General features: G+C 31.7%; 1 protein-coding gene across 1 annotated transcript; it reads left to right on the forward strand.

The window, feature by feature from the left end:
• The first annotated feature begins 5345 nt into the window (after positions 1-5345).
• Positions 5346-10485, forward strand: LOC111998516 (coatomer subunit zeta-1). The gene is made up of 6 exons (XM_024030613.2): positions 5346-5451; positions 7257-7416; positions 7907-8054; positions 8179-8256; positions 9946-10030; positions 10183-10485. The coding sequence occupies exons 1-6, from the start codon at positions 5449-5451 to the stop codon at positions 10240-10242; spliced, it is 534 nt and encodes a 177-aa protein (XP_023886381.1). The 5' UTR covers positions 5346-5448; the 3' UTR covers positions 10243-10485.
• Positions 10486-18467: the final 7982 nt, after the last annotated feature.

Raw genomic sequence — 18467 nt, forward strand, 5'->3', positions numbered from 1 at the left:
TTTTTTTTTTTTTTTTTTTTTTTTTTTTTTTTTTTTTTTTTTTTTTATAAAAGTTAATAATTTGCATCTATTATAATTTTGAGATATATTTTTTTTTATTTTTCAAACAAATAAAAAGGATAAATTTTAGAACTAAGCAATAACAGTAATTTCTTTTTTAAATGTGAAGGGAAAAAAATCCTAAAATTTAGGAATTCTCATTTTGAATTTAAAATGAAATTTGCTATTTGACATTTATAATCCTATTTTTAAATGAAGTTGTCATTCATTAATGAGGGTATTTTTAAACTATATAAAAGTTCAGTTGAAAGAGGGAAATCCTCTTATATAGTATAGATAGATAGATTTTTTTATACTACTATTTAAGAGATTTCTTCTATTTGGGAGGAAGATTTTGTTGGCTCAAAAATACTCCCATACTCTTGAGTTTAAGTAGAGACAAAACTTAAGGATAATTCGGTAAAAAAACAATTCTAACTTCCACAGTCCCACTAAAAGTCTAAAATATTGTTTACAAAATAGGAACACTCTCTATTCAGATATTTGAATTGATTAAAGTACTACCATATATCTTTATTTTTTATGAATTGCAATCCAATTGCCAAAACAAAATATAAATAAATGTTTTCTCTTTCACTCCCTCTGTTTCACTTTGAGGTATAAGTATAGGGGGCTTCCCTTGTTTAGGCTGGACATTTCGTTGATTCAAAAATACTTCTACACCTTTAAGTTTAAGTTGAGACAAGACTAAATAATAACCAATTAAAAGTACATTTCTAACTCGCACTAAAACATTGCCTACAAAATAGAAATACTTTCTATTAAGATATTTGAACGGCTCCAACTATCCATATTCCTTCAATCACTAAATTCACTTTTTTATTTTTTTATTTTTACCTTTATCAAGTCTTAACTGTTTCTTCTTCATTTACTTACTCATAATCTCAAGTTTTAATTTTTTTTTTTGTGTGTTTTATTTTTTCAATTCTATTCTTTATTTTGAATTAAAAAAAAAAGAAAAAAGAAAAAAGAAAAAGAAAAAGAAAAAAAACATTCATACTATAACTTCTATCCATAAATTTAAGTACTACCATTACCCTATATCTTTATTTTTTCTAGACTACAACCCAGTTGCCAAAACAGAACATAATTAAATGTCTTTTCTTCCCCTTCCCCTATTTCACTTTAAGGTATAAGTAGAGATAGTTTTCTTAATACTCAATCTTTTTTATATTTTTTTCCTCGTGTATGTTTGTCTTTATTTTACACAAGTTTATAAGTCTGAAATGATTTTCCTTGACTCTTTTTAGCTGTTCAAACTTGAAACACTCTTCTACTCTAGAGTTAGTATTTCAAATAATTATTTTGTATATAGAAATTAGAAATACAAAGAAAGAACAATCGATGCAATACAGAAATACAAATAATTATTTTAATTAAAAAAAAGTCTCTAAATACACGTGTAGCACGTGTTCAGGGGCTAGTACTAATATAAACTGAAGGGGGAATGTTATTTTCTTTAAAACCGCAAGGGAAGAGAGTGTTTTTCCCCCTTCAAATTTAGGGTGGAGTGTCATTCCTCCACACCTCAAGAAAAGAGAGTGTAATTACCCCTATATATATATATATATAGGAATAATTTTAACCACAACTCTCATAGTATTTAACTAAGTCACCAAGTGACATTGTATACGATATTGAACAAAATTGAATCCTTCACATATGAACACATTAAAGCAAAAGGTGAACAATTGCAACTACAAAGAAACTGCCTTCATAGATCAAAGCACAAGAATATTAAACGGCGATGTCTAAACTTTCACAAATTTGATAAAAATTCATGCAAACACATGACAGTCTAAACAAAGGCCTCCGGTAATTTAAAACAAGTCCTCGAGGCAGTGAGCCTTAAACAAAAGGAAACAGTAATTACTAGTATTCTCTCACTCAAACAATAAACAAACTATCAACCCACATACCCTTGTACTTTCAATCCAAAATAAAATAATTACCAAACTACTATTCCAAAAAACCTACATATGTTGTTTTAGGAGCCTTTACCTCTTTTCAATTGAATGACTACTTGAGCTTAAAAAAAAAATTATAAACATGGTTAAAGTCTTAAAGATGAACATGAAGTATTTTATAAACCAATAGATGTATAGCAAAAGGTATTTATCAAACTTAATATATATGTGCTAAGATTCAAAAAAAATATTAGAAAAGTTTTACATATCTTTAATCAATTTTCATTTAATACTATATAGGTATAAAAGAAGAAAAAAAAAAAAATAAGAACTAAAATTTTAATATTATGGAAATTTTTTAATGTAAAATAAATGGTTTTAATATTATTTTAATGGGTCATGTCAGCATTTAAAGTGCTAGCGGTGTAGTCCATTTGTTGTGTAGACAATTTCTGTTAGTGAAATGATGATAGGGACTAGAATGAGAGCGCTTTTTCGATTTGGGGACCACATATGGTAAAAAAAAAAAAGTAGGAACCAAAATGGAAATATGATGAAAATGTAGGGAGGATAAATGCATTTTCGCCTAAGTTATAATTCAAAGAAAAAAGGTTGAATTAGTTTGTAAAATTCTTAATCTTACATTTCAAGTATAGTCGTATATAATATATTTTTACAATCCTTACATGATCAATAATTTTATATTTTACACAATTTAGTTTGATTATTAAACTATCTTATATTTTTGAATCAGAAAATTTGTCAGACAAGTGACACACATTAGTTATGCTTGAGAATGATACTCTTAGGCTATTTTTTGTGTGTCATTTTTATTGTTAGCAATAAATGAAAAAATATTTAGTAATGCACTTTGACTTATATTAGTATATACAATATGGAAAATATAAATTTTGTGTAAGTTATTAGAGTTTTGTAGTGTAATATGAGGTTAATGTAATTCAATATTTTACATAAAAATCCTTAGATATATTTTAAACATATAAAATCTTAAACATATATATAAGTATAACCATATAAAATTTTAAACATGTAACAAACAATAATTATTTTTGGCAAAATTTATTTTCATATTTTGTTTCTTTAACATCATAGGGTAGATCGAACACATAAGCAATAGGAGCAAGACTTAAGTACAGTACTTAGGTGCTATTCCTTAGGTTTCTCTTTTAAGATTTTTCCGTGTGGATTTTTACTTATGGGATGAAAGTGTATTTTTTAATTAAGTAGCTACATGGTTAAATTTTAAGAGGGGAACTTAAGGAACAGCATCTAAGGTATTGTACTTAAGTTTTATCCTATGCAATAATAACAAGTATAAATACAATAAATTTGTCTTAAATTTCTCATAGGTCTCCGAAATCATAAAAAAATTGTTTCAATTAAGAAAACGACTCATTCAAATCATGTGTTGAGCATGCATTAAACATAAGTACAATAACAAGATTGAAGAAATTAACCATGATAAAAGCATTTTAACATTATCTTTTGATTTGAACCTTTATTATTTTAATTAAACTAAACTCTCGAATCCTCAATATAATTAACCATTTTTATGATGTGCCACAAAACAACGATGATGCCGGCCTAGCAAACTATAAAAATACTAATTATAAATAAAATTGCAAAAGCATTGTATTCTATATTTCATGTCTATTCCTGCAGTGTTTTAGGATTGAAGTGCTGAAGTAATTCTATTAGTAACATTGGGACCAAAATCATCATAATATGTAGAGTTCTTACATGATTAGCGATTTCTTGTTCTCAACAATTTGGTTTGCTTATCAAACCATCTTAAATCTTTGAATGAACAAATTTGTTGTGTATGATACGTATTTAGATGATTTGAGAAATAATGCATTTGAGCTAATATCTTGGTATGTTGTGATAGGTTAACAAGAAATGACAAAAATATTTTAGAAACATACTTTAAGTAGATGTATTAAGATTATATATATATATATATATATTAAAAAACCCTCTAAGACAAAATCATAAACATATTCGTAACATATAAGCCACAATAATTATTTTAGGCAAATATCGTTTTTCTACTTAATTTTCTTTCTTAAATTCATATCTCACATGGTAGATCCAAAAAATTTTTTTTTATAGAAAAAATAGTTCCAAAATTATAAGGAATGTAATTCAGAAAAATAACATTGGATTTGAAATTGGATAATTACATTTCAAAAATTATCATAAATATATTCCCACACAAATATGCAACGGTAATAAGTACAAACATAACAAATTTTTCCTTCAATTTCTCATAGGTTTGGAAGATTGTAAAATTTATTTTCAAATAAGAAGATGATTCATTCAAATCTTATATTGAACATATGTTTAAACATAAATACAATTATTACATTGAAAATATGATAATGTTAAAAAAAATTGAAAATTTATTTTGATAAAAACTTTCACTCTTTTAATTAAAACTAACTTTTCGAGAAGAAGTTAACAATACCTACAACAATATGAGTTAAAAGAGATTAAAATACTATAAGAGATGAAGAGGGGGCTGACCTTTTATAAGGCCTATTTATGTATGTGTTACAGTGTTAGTGTTAGTGATAGAACTAGTTACATGTGTGTGTAAGTATTGTTCCTATGAACATAAATTATTAATATATAAATTGCATCTCATAATCTTAAATTTATGATTTAAATAATAATATTTCACTGTAATTAGATTTCACCATAAAATAGATAGAAAAATTAAGAGATATTACCTCGATGGTGTTTTAAATTATCTCATAACATGATAAACAAATTATCATCAATTCCATGAATTTGAGGTGACAAACTTGATTTTATATATAGATAGATATATATATATATATATATTTTTTTTTACAAACATATAATATTATATATTTAAATAGAATTTCACATTCACAAACTTATTCATAAACACATTTTGTACTTGGGATTGACTCATTTAATAGCCAACCCTCAAGTTGAACTTAAATTTGATTAATTTATTAGAGAAACCAACATAAACAAACTTGTTTTTAAGTCAAATCCAAGCCATTCATAAACATATTAACTTACTCACTGTCCCTAAAAACTCCAATATCCATATGTTACCATTTATTCCAACCCTAGTATATATAAAAAAAAAAAAAAACAAAATAAAAAAAGTTTGCTAACTGGTCAATAAGAAATTACATAATATAGGTAAAGACAGAGTTTCTTTCTTTTATATAAAAAATAAAATAAAGAAGGTAAAGACAGAGATATACCATATACCCAAAAAGAAAAAGAAAAAGAAAAAGAAAAAGAAAAAGTGCCTCATTGGCAAATAGTAATTCATTTTGGTCATGTCTATATATAATTATATATACATATATATATATATATAATATATATATTATTTCACCCTTTAAAACCCGAACGATCTGACGCATTCTCCTGGACCCAAGACCAAAGATTTTCTTGGAAAATTCTGCCAAACAACATGGTCAGTTTCTTTCCACTCTCTGTCTTTCTCTCTTTCTCGTACCTTGTTTCACGTTTTGTTCTTCCTTAATTTATTTGCCTTTGTCACTAATTTTGCTTTGAGAAATAGAATTAGATCCGATTTGATTATCATCATAGAAATTCTGATTCAGGTCAATTTGACTTTTAGCCATAGGTGTCTGTTAGCTTCGATCTGAGCTCTTTGACAGATTCCAAAATTTAGACTCATATGATAGCAGACCCATGTCTCTGAAAACCTGATCTTTGCCTATCCCCTGATGATAACAGAAATACTTATTTTCTAGATTACATTACATTACACATGCTAAAAGAACATTAGTAGTAGTGGGTTCTCAATTGATGAAGTCTTTTGTCGTTGAATAAGAAATCTGGGTTTTGAAATCCCGCCTACATGAAAAGTTAATTGGTGTTTTGGCCTAATGATAAAGAGTAATCATCAGGGCGGGTGTCATAGGTTGAACCAGTTAAAAAGGATATGTTATTTTAGGAAGTAGTAGAAAATATGATTTCGGATAGATTAGTATTGAGGAAAATAATACATGTGGCTGAATCTGACTAGAATGTTGATAGCCAACCCCAAAAATTTGGGTCTAAAGGTTTTGTTGTTGTTGTACATTACATTACAAATTTACCCAAACACAAAAGAAATGTGCAGCTTAGTGACCGTGTGTTTTATATGTTTCAAAAAGTGAAGACGTGGCTAGAAACTAAGAAATTTAATAGAAACTAAACATTCATGCTCCCAATGCAGTTCTAATGTCTCTAGATTTGTTTTAGAGTGACTATTTTTAGTTAATTTCTCAAACCAGCTTGTTGTGATTTTAATATCCTTGTGGCTTTAGTTAACTCAATTGATAAAGTTTCTTGTGTTTGAATAAGGGATTTGGGTTTAAATCCTGCTTACACCAAAAAGAAACCATTTGGTGTCTTGGTTCCAGTGGTAACATGTAATCATCATAGTGCGAATGCCATAGGTTTCAAATCTTATTGTAACCAAAAAAAAAAAATCCCCTATTAGGCTATAAACATGTTATAACATCCCAGATAAAGTGTTTGGTTGGTATATTTAGCTCTTAAAATATTTTGAGCCTCTATTGGGAGTTCGTGAGCTCTCATGATATTCTGGCTACTTCATTTTTTTTTTTTTTTTTTCATGAAATAGCATTTTTTCAATAAAATTTATCTTACTTATCCAAAAATGAAAAATATATCCCAAAGAACTACACTTGAGGATTGCTAGAGATATACTTTCTGAGTTTTGGCGATCTGAAAATGCCATTCTATTTCTGCTGTTAATTGTCCTCTCTGAAAAGTAATATAAGAAGAAATGTCCGAACCTCATATAGCATTTGAAGCTTTAGGCAAAGAATAAATTGATTAAAACATGAAATACCACCTTCCCCTCTTTCCCATACTTCAGTATGTATTGCACCATGTTTCTGCTGTACCACCTTTATACATGTTTTGGATAACTTAAGCTTGCAAGAAAAATGGTTGAATAACTAAAACACTGATCGAAAATGGAAAAAGAAAAATGATTGACTGATTAAAACCTCTTGAATATGTGTCAAAGTTAGCAACATTCTTGAGCCCATTGACATGTTTGTAAAGGTGCAACATTCTAACAAGATACACTGCTAAACTTGGAATGAACAATGCGTTTGACCCTCCAAGGGACATTTCTAGGGCTACCCTAGATAATTTTGTTAGTGCTAAAATCAGTAGCCATGATCATACTGCTTAGATTCTTGAATTCTCTAATCCTATATCATATGTTGTTTGTAGGAGTCATGCCCTTCAATAAAAAACATCCTCCTTTTGGATTCTGAAGGGAAACGTGTAGCTGTCAAGTATTACTCAGATGACTGGCCTACAAATACTGCAAAGGAAACATTTGAGAAAGCTGTATTTACCAAGACTCAGAAGACAAATGCACGGACAGAGGGTAGCCTGTTTCCTTATTATTTTGTCATATAATCTCTTTTTAATTATATAAATAAATAAATGATGAATACCTTTCTTCCTGAATGTGTTGTTTGTGTGTTTGTCTTATATCACAATCTTTCTACTCTCTAAGTAGTGGGTGTCTGAGAAGAAGGGAAAAAAAGGATGGGGAGGGTTCAGTTTCTTGGGGGTCAAATTTGCAAAGATATCTATTCCAATGCAATTCTGTATTTAGCATTGGCACTCATGTAAACATTTTTGGTAATGGTAGCTATGCTACTCTCATTTTGAAATGGGTCATCTACTTTTGAGAATTTATGTCCTTTATCTGCAATTGAATCTAGTTTTTGGGTGACAACTCTTTCTGTATGAATCTCTTGGAATCCTGTTTACTTGTTCTTTATGGTTGATGAAAGCAACTATGGATGCTTACAGTGCTTGGCTTTGATGCTTATTGTTTGCATATTAACATCTTACAACTTCATCTACAGCGGAAGTAGCAATGTTTGAGAACTGTATCATTGTTTACAAGTTTGTTCAAGACCTCCACTTTTTTGTTACTGGGGGTGAAGATGAAAATGAGCTCATCCTAGCCACTGTTCTTCAGGGATTTTTTGATGCAGTCGGCCTTCTTCTTAGGTATTCATAATTGCTGTTATTGTTTACCCTTTTTTTTTTTTTGGTATTCATTCAATTGTTGTCATTATTCATTTATTAACCAAAAAAAAAAAAAAAAATCTATTTTGGTTTGCTTTTTACTCAGAGGTAACGCAGACAAGAAGGAGGCACTTGAAAACTTGGATCTTATTCTGTTATGCCTTGATGAAATTGTTGATGGCGGGTATGTAATATGTTTATTTGTAAGGTCTTGTTTATTTGTTTTATCATCCTTAAGTTTGTTTAAAAAAGAGTGTTAGCTTTTTTTTACTGATATTATTATTCCATAGCTGTGTTTTATTTATTTATTTATTTATCATGCTAGTTGAAACTGTGGATTCTAAAAATCTTCAGTTGTAGAAGTTTTATGTGGTTAACTTAATGATCATATAAATTTATAATTGTGAGGAACAGCACACAAGCAAGCCTGTGAATATTTCTGAAGCCTTAGTTGGAAATTGCATGTAAGCCTGTGCAAAATTTTTAAAGCCTTTAGATGTCCCAAACAAATCCTAAACCATAATCAGCAGGCTCCTTTCTTTTCTTTATTTTTGTAGGTCTCACTTATGACTTACTATAGATTATAACTTATCAAAGAAGAAATTTGGTTTAGATTGTAATTCTTTAGGGAAATCTCTTGCATGCTCATTTTGTTCTTGAGTTTAATAAAATTCATGGTGACTTACGTGAGAGAGAGAGAAGATTTTGCTGTTCCCAAATCATTTTCTGAGGAATCTCTCTTGATATTATCTGTTATGTTGGAGCGTTATTATGATAGACCATGGTTACTTATAGTGGATGCACAGTAGAACCTAGCGAAGCCAGGAAAGCGCCATCTTTTGCTGTGACCTTCTACTATCACATTTTTATTGCCCCAGAGTACTATAGAAATTTATTAATAAAATAAAATGAAAGCTTTTAAGGAAGACCTCCCCAAAGATTACAACCGAGGCCCAAGTGACCCATATAATCAAGTAAAGAAGTACAAGAACAACACTAGCCCCCCAAAACAAAAACAAAAGCAAAAAACTTGCACAGCATTCAAATAGAAAGCGCAAGAAGAATCCTTAAGTTCAACCCCAGATCTCAATGTAGGCCACATAAAAGGAGTGTGACCTATGAAATTGTTAAAGACACTGTAATAGTTTTGAATTATTGCCTCAAGAGTACTGGTCTGGGCCGCTCATTAGGCCAGGGGGCTACCAGGCTGTGGCCATTGGCTTTCTGCTAACCCTTAGCTGTTTGGTTTGTTGTTTTAGGTTTTGTGTTTGCATGACTGGTTTACTTAACCAAAGGAATAAAAAAAGTTTGGAATTATTATCTTTGATGAGCTTTCTTGGACATTCCAAAATTTCAAAAGTTTGAACTCTAATTACTATGATAATTGTTCTCATATGACTACAAATTAAAATTATTGGCCGCTAATTAGTTCTGTTGATCATCTCAACTTTTATGGGCTTACAAGAAATACTTGAATTTGAACAATTTTGCTGGAACCCCACTAGTTTGTGTATCTCTCTCTCTCTCTCTCTCTCTCTCTCTTTTAAATTTCTGTACAATGCCATTTTAAGAAAAAGTGAAAAACATGTTGTGATGTTGGGGTGGATAGGATACACAGGTAAACATCTGTAGTCCTTTTTCAGGTAGTGAACCCTTAGCTAAAATTCAGCGCTTAATCATAGTAAAAGACACATCGAAAGCGGAATGGAGTTTAAAACTTTTGAACTTTTGCCAGGAGGACTTGTTTATATATAGCCCCATACCATAATTGTTTGGTTCTTGTTTCCCCAGCTCTTGGGGGCTCTTTGTTTCCCTCTCAGCCTGCGAAGAGGGCATGTCTACCCACCCAGATCTAACTCTGTATTTTCTACAGTATTATTCTTGAGACAGATGCAAATGTTATAGCGGGTAAGGTTGCAAGTAATAGTTTGGATGCTGGAGCTTCCTTATCTGAACAGGTATTATAGTCCTGTTCTTCTGTATCCCTTTCTTCCTTATATCCTTTCATTGCTCCCATAATTAGAAATTGTGCAAAAGACATTTAGTTAAACTAAAGGACAACCATTGATGCCATATTAATGTTGTATCTGTGTTTTTGTATTTTTTGCAGACAATTAGTCAAGCATTGGCCACCGCACGCGAACATCTAACAAGATCTCTACTTAAATGATGCATATGCTGGATGAAAGTAGAGGAGCGAGGAGGGAACATCTTTTTTATTTTATTTTACAGTTCCATTATACTTGGTGTCATGGTTTATAAGCATTGAATTTTGTTATACCTTGCATCCTTAGTTTAGTTCATTTCAATGTCAGAGTGTTGGTAACTTGATGAATTTACATGTTTTCTTGTAAACTTGATTAATTTGGACATCCAATGTCAATGAAGGTGGTATAGATGAATTTTTGTTAAAGGTTTTGACTTTTGGATATGAAGTTACCACTAGAGTTCATTAACTTGTTTTTACAAGTTTTGCAGTAACATATGCCCACCTGCACACCTGTTTACACATATAATGACATTTCTGTTAGATAATTATTAAGCACCTTGCAGCTTATAGTGCCAGGAATGTTTTGCTTTATAGAGGAGAATTTTTGCAACAAAAAGCATGCTTGTTTAATTAGCATTTTAGATATGGTTGATAGGGAAGTTTAACATGAGAAAAATTAAGGGAAAAGGTTTTTGCTTTTGAAAGGCGCCCGAGTGTTTTAAGAGTTATTGAGGTGTGCATGCGTACACCACCCATTTCATACTCTTGGTTGGGTGGAAAAGGTGAAAGGTAGAAAATGATGGATGGAAAATGGGGCGGGTGGGGTTTTTAGCCGTAGTCCACCAAAAACCATCCTCCCAAATTGGGAGGAAAGTGGGGAAGAAAAAATGTGTATTAAATGAAATTTATTAGTTTGCCTCTTTTATAATTTTTCCATGCTCTCATGATGTATTCAATCACATTTTCTATTATTTCATTTTTTTCATCTTCTCTATCAAACACATAGGGAAAAAACTAAAACGTTTTATCCTTTTTACATTCTCTATCATCTCTACCAAACACACAAGTACACCAACACGCATGGCTTACTGGTGTCAATCAGCAAATGTTATGTTTTCCAAAATTTCTACTCAAAGAGATGATCCAAATGTACCTCGTAGATTTAGAGGAAAATTTTAATGGGCTTACTGATTTATAAAGCTTCTCTAAACTCCTAGTCTTAAGTGCGACTCATCCTGGGCAACAAATATAATTGGATATTTGGTTGCTTTATTCTATAGGCATTCCACATTTATATGTTAGTTTTATTGCCTATTTGCAGCAGGCAACGACTCTATTTCATCCTTATTTCCATGAATGTGCTCCTCCAGTGTTACCAATTCATCTGAACCAGCAGGAGGCTAAGCTCAAGTGCCAGTTTGATTTGTTGGGCTCGAAATCAAAATTTTTTTTTTTAATGATGAAAGACTAAACTCCTTGCAATTTTCGGGGAAAAAAAGAATAGAAAAAAAGAAGGAGACGGGATAGAAGGAAAAAGAGAAATTGGTCTTGTGTGGAGAGAGAGAGAGAGAGAGAGAGAGAGAGAGGGAGGGAGGGAGGGTTGGTTTTGAACTGATAAGAACTCATATAAATCTGTTTAATTGTCATTCAATTAAAGCTCATTTAAGTTTGACTTGAATTCAAATAAAACAAACATTGTTACTACACATGTTATAACTAGTACATCATAAAATTGAAGTATTTTGCTTGAAAGTCTATGTTAATGCCAAAATATGGGGGGAGTCTTTTTTGGTGTCATCTTTGCAATACCAAATACACTTATATTTTTAAGGACAATCATTCAGCACTTAGGATTCGGAGTACAATGATTCTCCCACATAATAGTATTCGCTCTAATTAAATTTATGGTGAAATCCATTATTCATGTGAAGAGGGAGTACTAGGCTGTTATGTTTCAGAAGTACCTAATTATCTTCCATATTTTAAGCATTGGATCTTCATATAAAAGAGACCAATAAATACCATTGAATTACAAAACTTTTTTTTTTTTGGGACATATTGTAGCTCCTATTTTAAAGTTAAATATAATACACTAGAGAAAAAAAAAAAAACAGATAAGATGAGATTAGTGACATTTTTTTAATACCTCAATTTTATCTTCTGTCATTCACTAAAAATTTGATTGCTCGTCAAATTCTCCATTTGAAGAGCATTCCCATCAACCTTATCAGATTTTTAGCTAAATTAGCCCAAAAAATTTTATTTTTTATAGTTTAGCTATTCATGTTTTTATGGACACACATCAAACTCAATACTCTATTTCTTACTTATATTTAATTTGTCTCTCTCCTGTCTCCTTTCTCTCCTCTCAACGTATAAAACCACCACTGCACGCCACCACCAAAGATAAAGAAACCTGAGGTTAAACCTAAACACAACCACCACAACATGACACCACCACCATCACACCACCATATACAATAAAACCCAAACACAACCACACAAAAAAGACCCAAATAAAAAAAATAAAAAAAAAACTAGATTTAAGATCAAACAACCACGATGACACCACCACCACTAGCCCTTGCTTTGATCTCTAGACCACCAGCAGATATGCTTTGATCTATGGCTTAAGAGAGGACATATGAGAGAGAGAAACAACCACACTAAAAAGATCAAACCACCATCATTGCATAGCACCACCACCAAAAACACCATTACATAAACAAAACAAAAAATGAGAAAAAAAAAAAAAAACACACACACACACAGTGAAACAAACAAATTGAAGCTAAATCTTGACAAAGCTCTAGATCCAGCAAAGGTTTGGCTTGCTAGAGAACCAAATTGAGCCACCAAATTTGGCAACAGTCCTATCTCTTCATAGTAGCAATAAAACCTTCACTTCTCACTTGAACACACAGATGAGAGAGAGAGAGAGAGAGAGAGAGAGAGAGAGAGAGAGAGAGAGAGAGAGAGAGAGAGAGAGTTGAAGAAGAATTTTTTTTTTTTTTTAATTTTTTGGCTTAATTAATATGTTGCTTGGTTCTCTTTTATGTCTTTTCTCTTCCTTTTTTTTTTTTTTTTTTTTTTTTTGGGTTTGCTCTATGCTTTTCATGCATAGAATAGCCTTTCACACACACACACACACACACACACACACATCATTCTTACTTATCAAAAAAAAAAAAAAATTGGCTTTGGCAAGGAAAGTCTCTTGCCACAAGACGCGTGGCACTGTTCCTTACTAAGTATATTGGACAAGTTTAGCGAGATTAATGAATGGTTTTTTTTTTTGGTTTTTGTGTGTGTGTATGTGTGGTTCTTTAGCTATATATTTGTTGAAATATTAAAATAGCTACACTGATATGAATGCTCTAACCCGTTAGATTTAGAAATGAACATAAACTCCTTATATAATATAAGGTCATAAAAATTAATTGATATAATTTTTTTTTTTGGTTGTAATTTTCCATCTTAACAAAATAAATGATATATTTATATGAACAAAATTTAGGTACAGTATCTTAGGTGCTATTTCTTAGATTCATTTTTTAAAATTCAACCATGTGGCTACTTAACTAAAATGGGGAACCTAAGATACAGCACCTAAGTACTGTACTTAAATCTTGCTCTATTTATATTTATTTTCCATCTCTTATGCTAAATACAAATAATAAACAATTTATTGATGATATCTTAAACAATTTATTGATGATATCTTCTCATTCTCTCACTTTTCAATCCATCTTATTTTGTCCATCCTCCTACTTCTTCATCATGGCTATCAATAAGTCTAATAAAGAGTCTTTTCCCTTTCAATGTGAGGTAGATTATGGATGTAAAATTCAAATTCTAAATGAATGACAAAGAATTAAGAAGCAAAAGCAACACAAATAGAGGATAGTCGCAGGTTCTAGTTAGCTCAACTGGTAAAATCTCTGATGGTTGAATAAAAGATCTGAGATTTAATCCTCGCTTACACCAAAAACTGATTAGTGTCTTAGTTTGATGATAAAGAGTATTATCACAAGAGTGGACGTCATAAGTTGAAATTTTCAATAAAAAAAAAAAATAGAGGATAGTTTAACTTCGAATGATTTTTTTTTTAATATTTTGATCCACGTAAGTAGTATGTATTAAACCTAGGGGTGTCCAACTCAATCGCAAACCTAATCCACCCAGTAAATTCGATTGGAATTGGACTGATCGTCAGCCGACCTGACTACTCCGCCAGTCGGTGGTGGGCCTTTTTTTCTAGAATCCAATCTGGTCGGTTTGGTCTCGGATCTTCTCCCCAAAACCCGAAAAAAACTCGAACCGACCGAGATACATAACATTTACCGACGAGAATTTTTCTCTTCCTCGTAGGAAGTCGTTTGGTTGGGCGAGATCTCAACTAAATCCATGAAATCTCCATTAGATTTGGTGATATCTCGTTGTTTATGCTCAGATCCAGCTACAATATAGTGGGTTTTGCTTAACTAAGGCTTAGATCCGATGAAAATATGTTGGGTTTTGCTCAAATCTTGTGAGTTTTGCTCATATCTGTGCCCTTTTTTTGCTTAGATCTCATGAGTTTGGCGCAAATCCGGTGACTATTTGATTTTTTTTGCTAAGATCTCGTGAGTTTGGCATAAATCCAACGACGATTTGATTTTTTTTGCTCAGATCTAGTTAGTTTCACACAAATTCGGCAAAGATCCGACGAAAAATACAAATCACCGCCCAAAAGGAACCTCCGGTAGCACTTCGTCAACTTTGACCGACCCGACTGCCAGTCTTTCCAATCCGATCTGACTTGACCCATGGTTTTTGCGGTCCGCGGCAAGTTTTCTCACCAGAAACCCGATGTCATTAGGTCGGTTGCGGGTTGGGCATAGACCCAACTTGAACCGACCCATGGACACCCCTAATTAAACCTTCAAATGTGACCATGATTTATTTCATGAGGATCACAACTAATAACCATAACAAAAATTAAATGCGACCCTCACAAATTCTACGCTACATGGCTAATACGCTCAAAAGAAAGGACTACAAAAGGAAAAGGTCATTACAGGGATCCGCATATTCTTGGTAGGTGGGTGAATTTATTTACTTCAGGAAGTTCATAATTATGGTGAGTTCATCAACCGTCCTGGTAGGTTCTTGTAGTTTTCATGAGCTATTCGCATTAAGGAATGAGCTCCCTAGGATTCTTCTACTTTTTTGAGAAGAACAAGGGGAGGGATCGATGTCTAAATTCATTATCCACTAAAAAATATTTTGGACATTTCCACACCTAAAAATGGTGATTTTTAAAAAAAAAACTCGAAAAATAATCTTTTTTTATTATGCAACTTTTCAACTGACACGTTGGTAAGGAAAAATATTTTAATTAAAAGCTTAAAAAAATATAATGGATATTATATACTGATTTCTCTGTTGATGTTAAGGGAAACAATTTAATCAAGAGCAAAAGATAATTTTCCCTTGAATCTCTCCTACTTTTTTTTTTTTTTTAACTCAAAAAATTAGTTTGGCAAATATTATATTTTCAATTTAAAAAAAAAAAAACAAAATACTTAAACCGTGGATGTTGTTAGTTAGTCCGACCACGTTGGCAGCAGCTTGGTTACATATTATGTCAAAAAGTCAAAGTTAAGATTGATAAAGAGGACTCAGCCATATATGTGTGAATGTGTTCGTTGCTCTCATAATCTGTACATGAAACTTGATTCTTCTAGAAAAAAAATGTCATGAATTATAGGGTCTTTTTTATTATTTATTTATAAATTATGGCTAAATTTGTAGGAATGTCTAACAAAATGTTATATTTACAATATTTTTATAACAAATTTTAAGTTATAAGTTATTATTAATTTTTATTAGGTAAGTTCAAATTAAAACTAGTAATAAGTTACAAATTAAGATTTGTTGTAAAATATTATGAACATTACCTAATGAAGTGCGCTTTGGCGTCTCCCATCACAGAGAAATCAGAAATCAAGAAAATTAATTTCTTTTGCCATAGTTTGGCCCTCTTTGAATGCCATATCCTCGATTACTTGACCGCTTAAGCCACCAAGGGAAAGTTCCTACCCATAGCACTCAGAAACACACATGTATTATTCTAAAAATAAAAATAAAAATAAAAGGAAACATGTTTATTATCACTTTCTACGATTCCAAATTTCCAACGCCACCCACTTTACTTTCTTTAAAACGATGCACCAATCTACATTCAATTGTATTTCAGTGGAACGCTTTTGGACTTTACCTCACTAACTTAGGCCCAGCTAGCAACTTAGAATAGGCCAGAGTTCCATCTATTGGGCCCAAATCTTTAGCAGGTCCCCTGATTTGCAGCACCTTATCACATGACAAATTATTGGCTACACCTGCCTTGATGATCCCCGAGAACTCAGCACCATAATCAGGATGAATGTCACGTTATTGAAGGATGATTTTTCAACATTTTGTAGTGTTCTATATCATGCATTGGGCCGTCATTGTCATACTTCTTCATAACCACTAGGTGCTTGTCAAAACACCATGGTTCACTTTGGATAATCTTATTCACATCAGCAGGATTACTGAAAACAAACAAAACAATGTGATCCTCAAGACTACGAATCTTAAAGCCATCGGTTGATTGCCAAAGCTGCCTAAAAGTTCTAGCCACCGCATCCATGTTTAAGACATGTTTCGTCAAAAACTTGGCAGCTATAATAAACTCAGCAGAACGAAATTGATTTCTAAGGGTGAAGCCTACACCTTCTCTTTCGTTGAGAGAAAGGTTGCTCCAGTTTTTTGTTAAGTCCTCCATGAAAGAAAAAAAATAAAAAACTACTGTTTCCCAACAAAACCACGAAGAAAGAACCCATAAACTCAAGAGACAAACTTGTTAGACCTTCAAGATAGAAGGGACAAAACAATTCTAAAGCCTAAGAGAAGATGGTTGAAAACCACTCTTTCTTCACGACAAAGAAACCTAAGAGACAAACACTTGCTGTTAATTTATTATTTGTTCATAATGTACTACATCTATGAAATTGTACTAAAATTCAACTTTTGATTTCACTTTCCAGCCTCACAAATAAGGCAAGTTAATACAAACCCAAGAGAGTTACTTGCTGTAGATTTGATTAAAGCAATTTTAACTAACAACACAGCAGAAAATTGGGGGTTGGGAAAGTAAAGGAAGAAACGAACTTTGTAAATTGTAAGTATATGTATATCACCAATAACTCATAGAGAAAATACAACTATGAGATGAATGACTAATCCAGATATCTACATATTCCCATACATTCTTTTGCCCTTGATTCAGCAGATAATGCATGCATGCCTTTGCAGCTCTATGTTCATGCCGTGAGGAGCTTTTGGATATCCCTCTGAAATAATTTATGCAATGAATCAGAGAAGCATACAACAATTCCTTCCAGTGCTTTTTACATATGACAGGACACACACTCATTATCAAAAACTAAACAATTGATCTGAAGTTTCCATACCAATTAGTCTCAGAAACACAAAAAACCTTTATGTACACATGCCATCACATGATACCAATGATTCATTGGCCTTTGCATCTTAAAAACTCACATAGTATCATTGATATGTCAAAAGAATAAAAGGTTTCAATTTCAGAACTGATTCTACTTAAGGGTGCTGCTTTGATAACTATGTCAGTGAATTAACTGCCTTAGCATCAAAACAAACTCCCCACCCCCCCCACCCCCCCCCCCCCCCCCCAAAAAAAAACTAAAAAAAGAAGAAAATAAATCAATGACAAGTAACGTACTTTAAATGTAAACTAACCTAGAGAGTTTTGTGGTGGCATAAATCTCAATCTTGGTTGACTACATAAATGATGAAGTTCTGAATAATGTGTACTTTTGGATTGAAGGTTATTAATCCTTCCAAACTTATACCTGGTAAACAACAATTCTAACACAAGTCAACAATTCATACAAGATCCCAAAAGGTTCATCCATTTACTAAAAGTCAACTTGAAGGAGTGAAATGTCATCAATAATCATACATTTTGAATAGATTGCAGTGAAGAGCAAATGTAACCACCCGACCATCATATTAGGGATATGCAACCTTAATATATACTAGAATACTAATAAAATTTCCTCGGCCAGTAAATTTGGAAAATCATTAGATGCAATTGAAACATGTCATGTTTGCAAATTTAGTAACACTCTTTGTCAAAGCTCTAAGTGTAAATGAGCAGGTGATCTAGAAAAGATGGTAGCTCTCATGTTAAACTTCCAAACATGACCTAGTTTGAAAATTTTTCATTTTATATATCTCTCTCTTTTTTTTTTGATAAGCCATTTTATATCTCCTTCTTGTATGAAAGTGTGTCATTTGGCTATATCTCCAAAGAAATTACACTTGTCTTTTAGCAG

The sequence above is a fragment of the Quercus suber genome, unplaced genomic scaffold, assembly GCF_002906115.3.
Source record: "Quercus suber isolate HL8 unplaced genomic scaffold, Cork oak 2.0 scaffold_398, whole genome shotgun sequence".
NCBI classification, from domain to species: Eukaryota; Viridiplantae; Streptophyta; class Magnoliopsida; order Fagales; family Fagaceae; genus Quercus; species Quercus suber.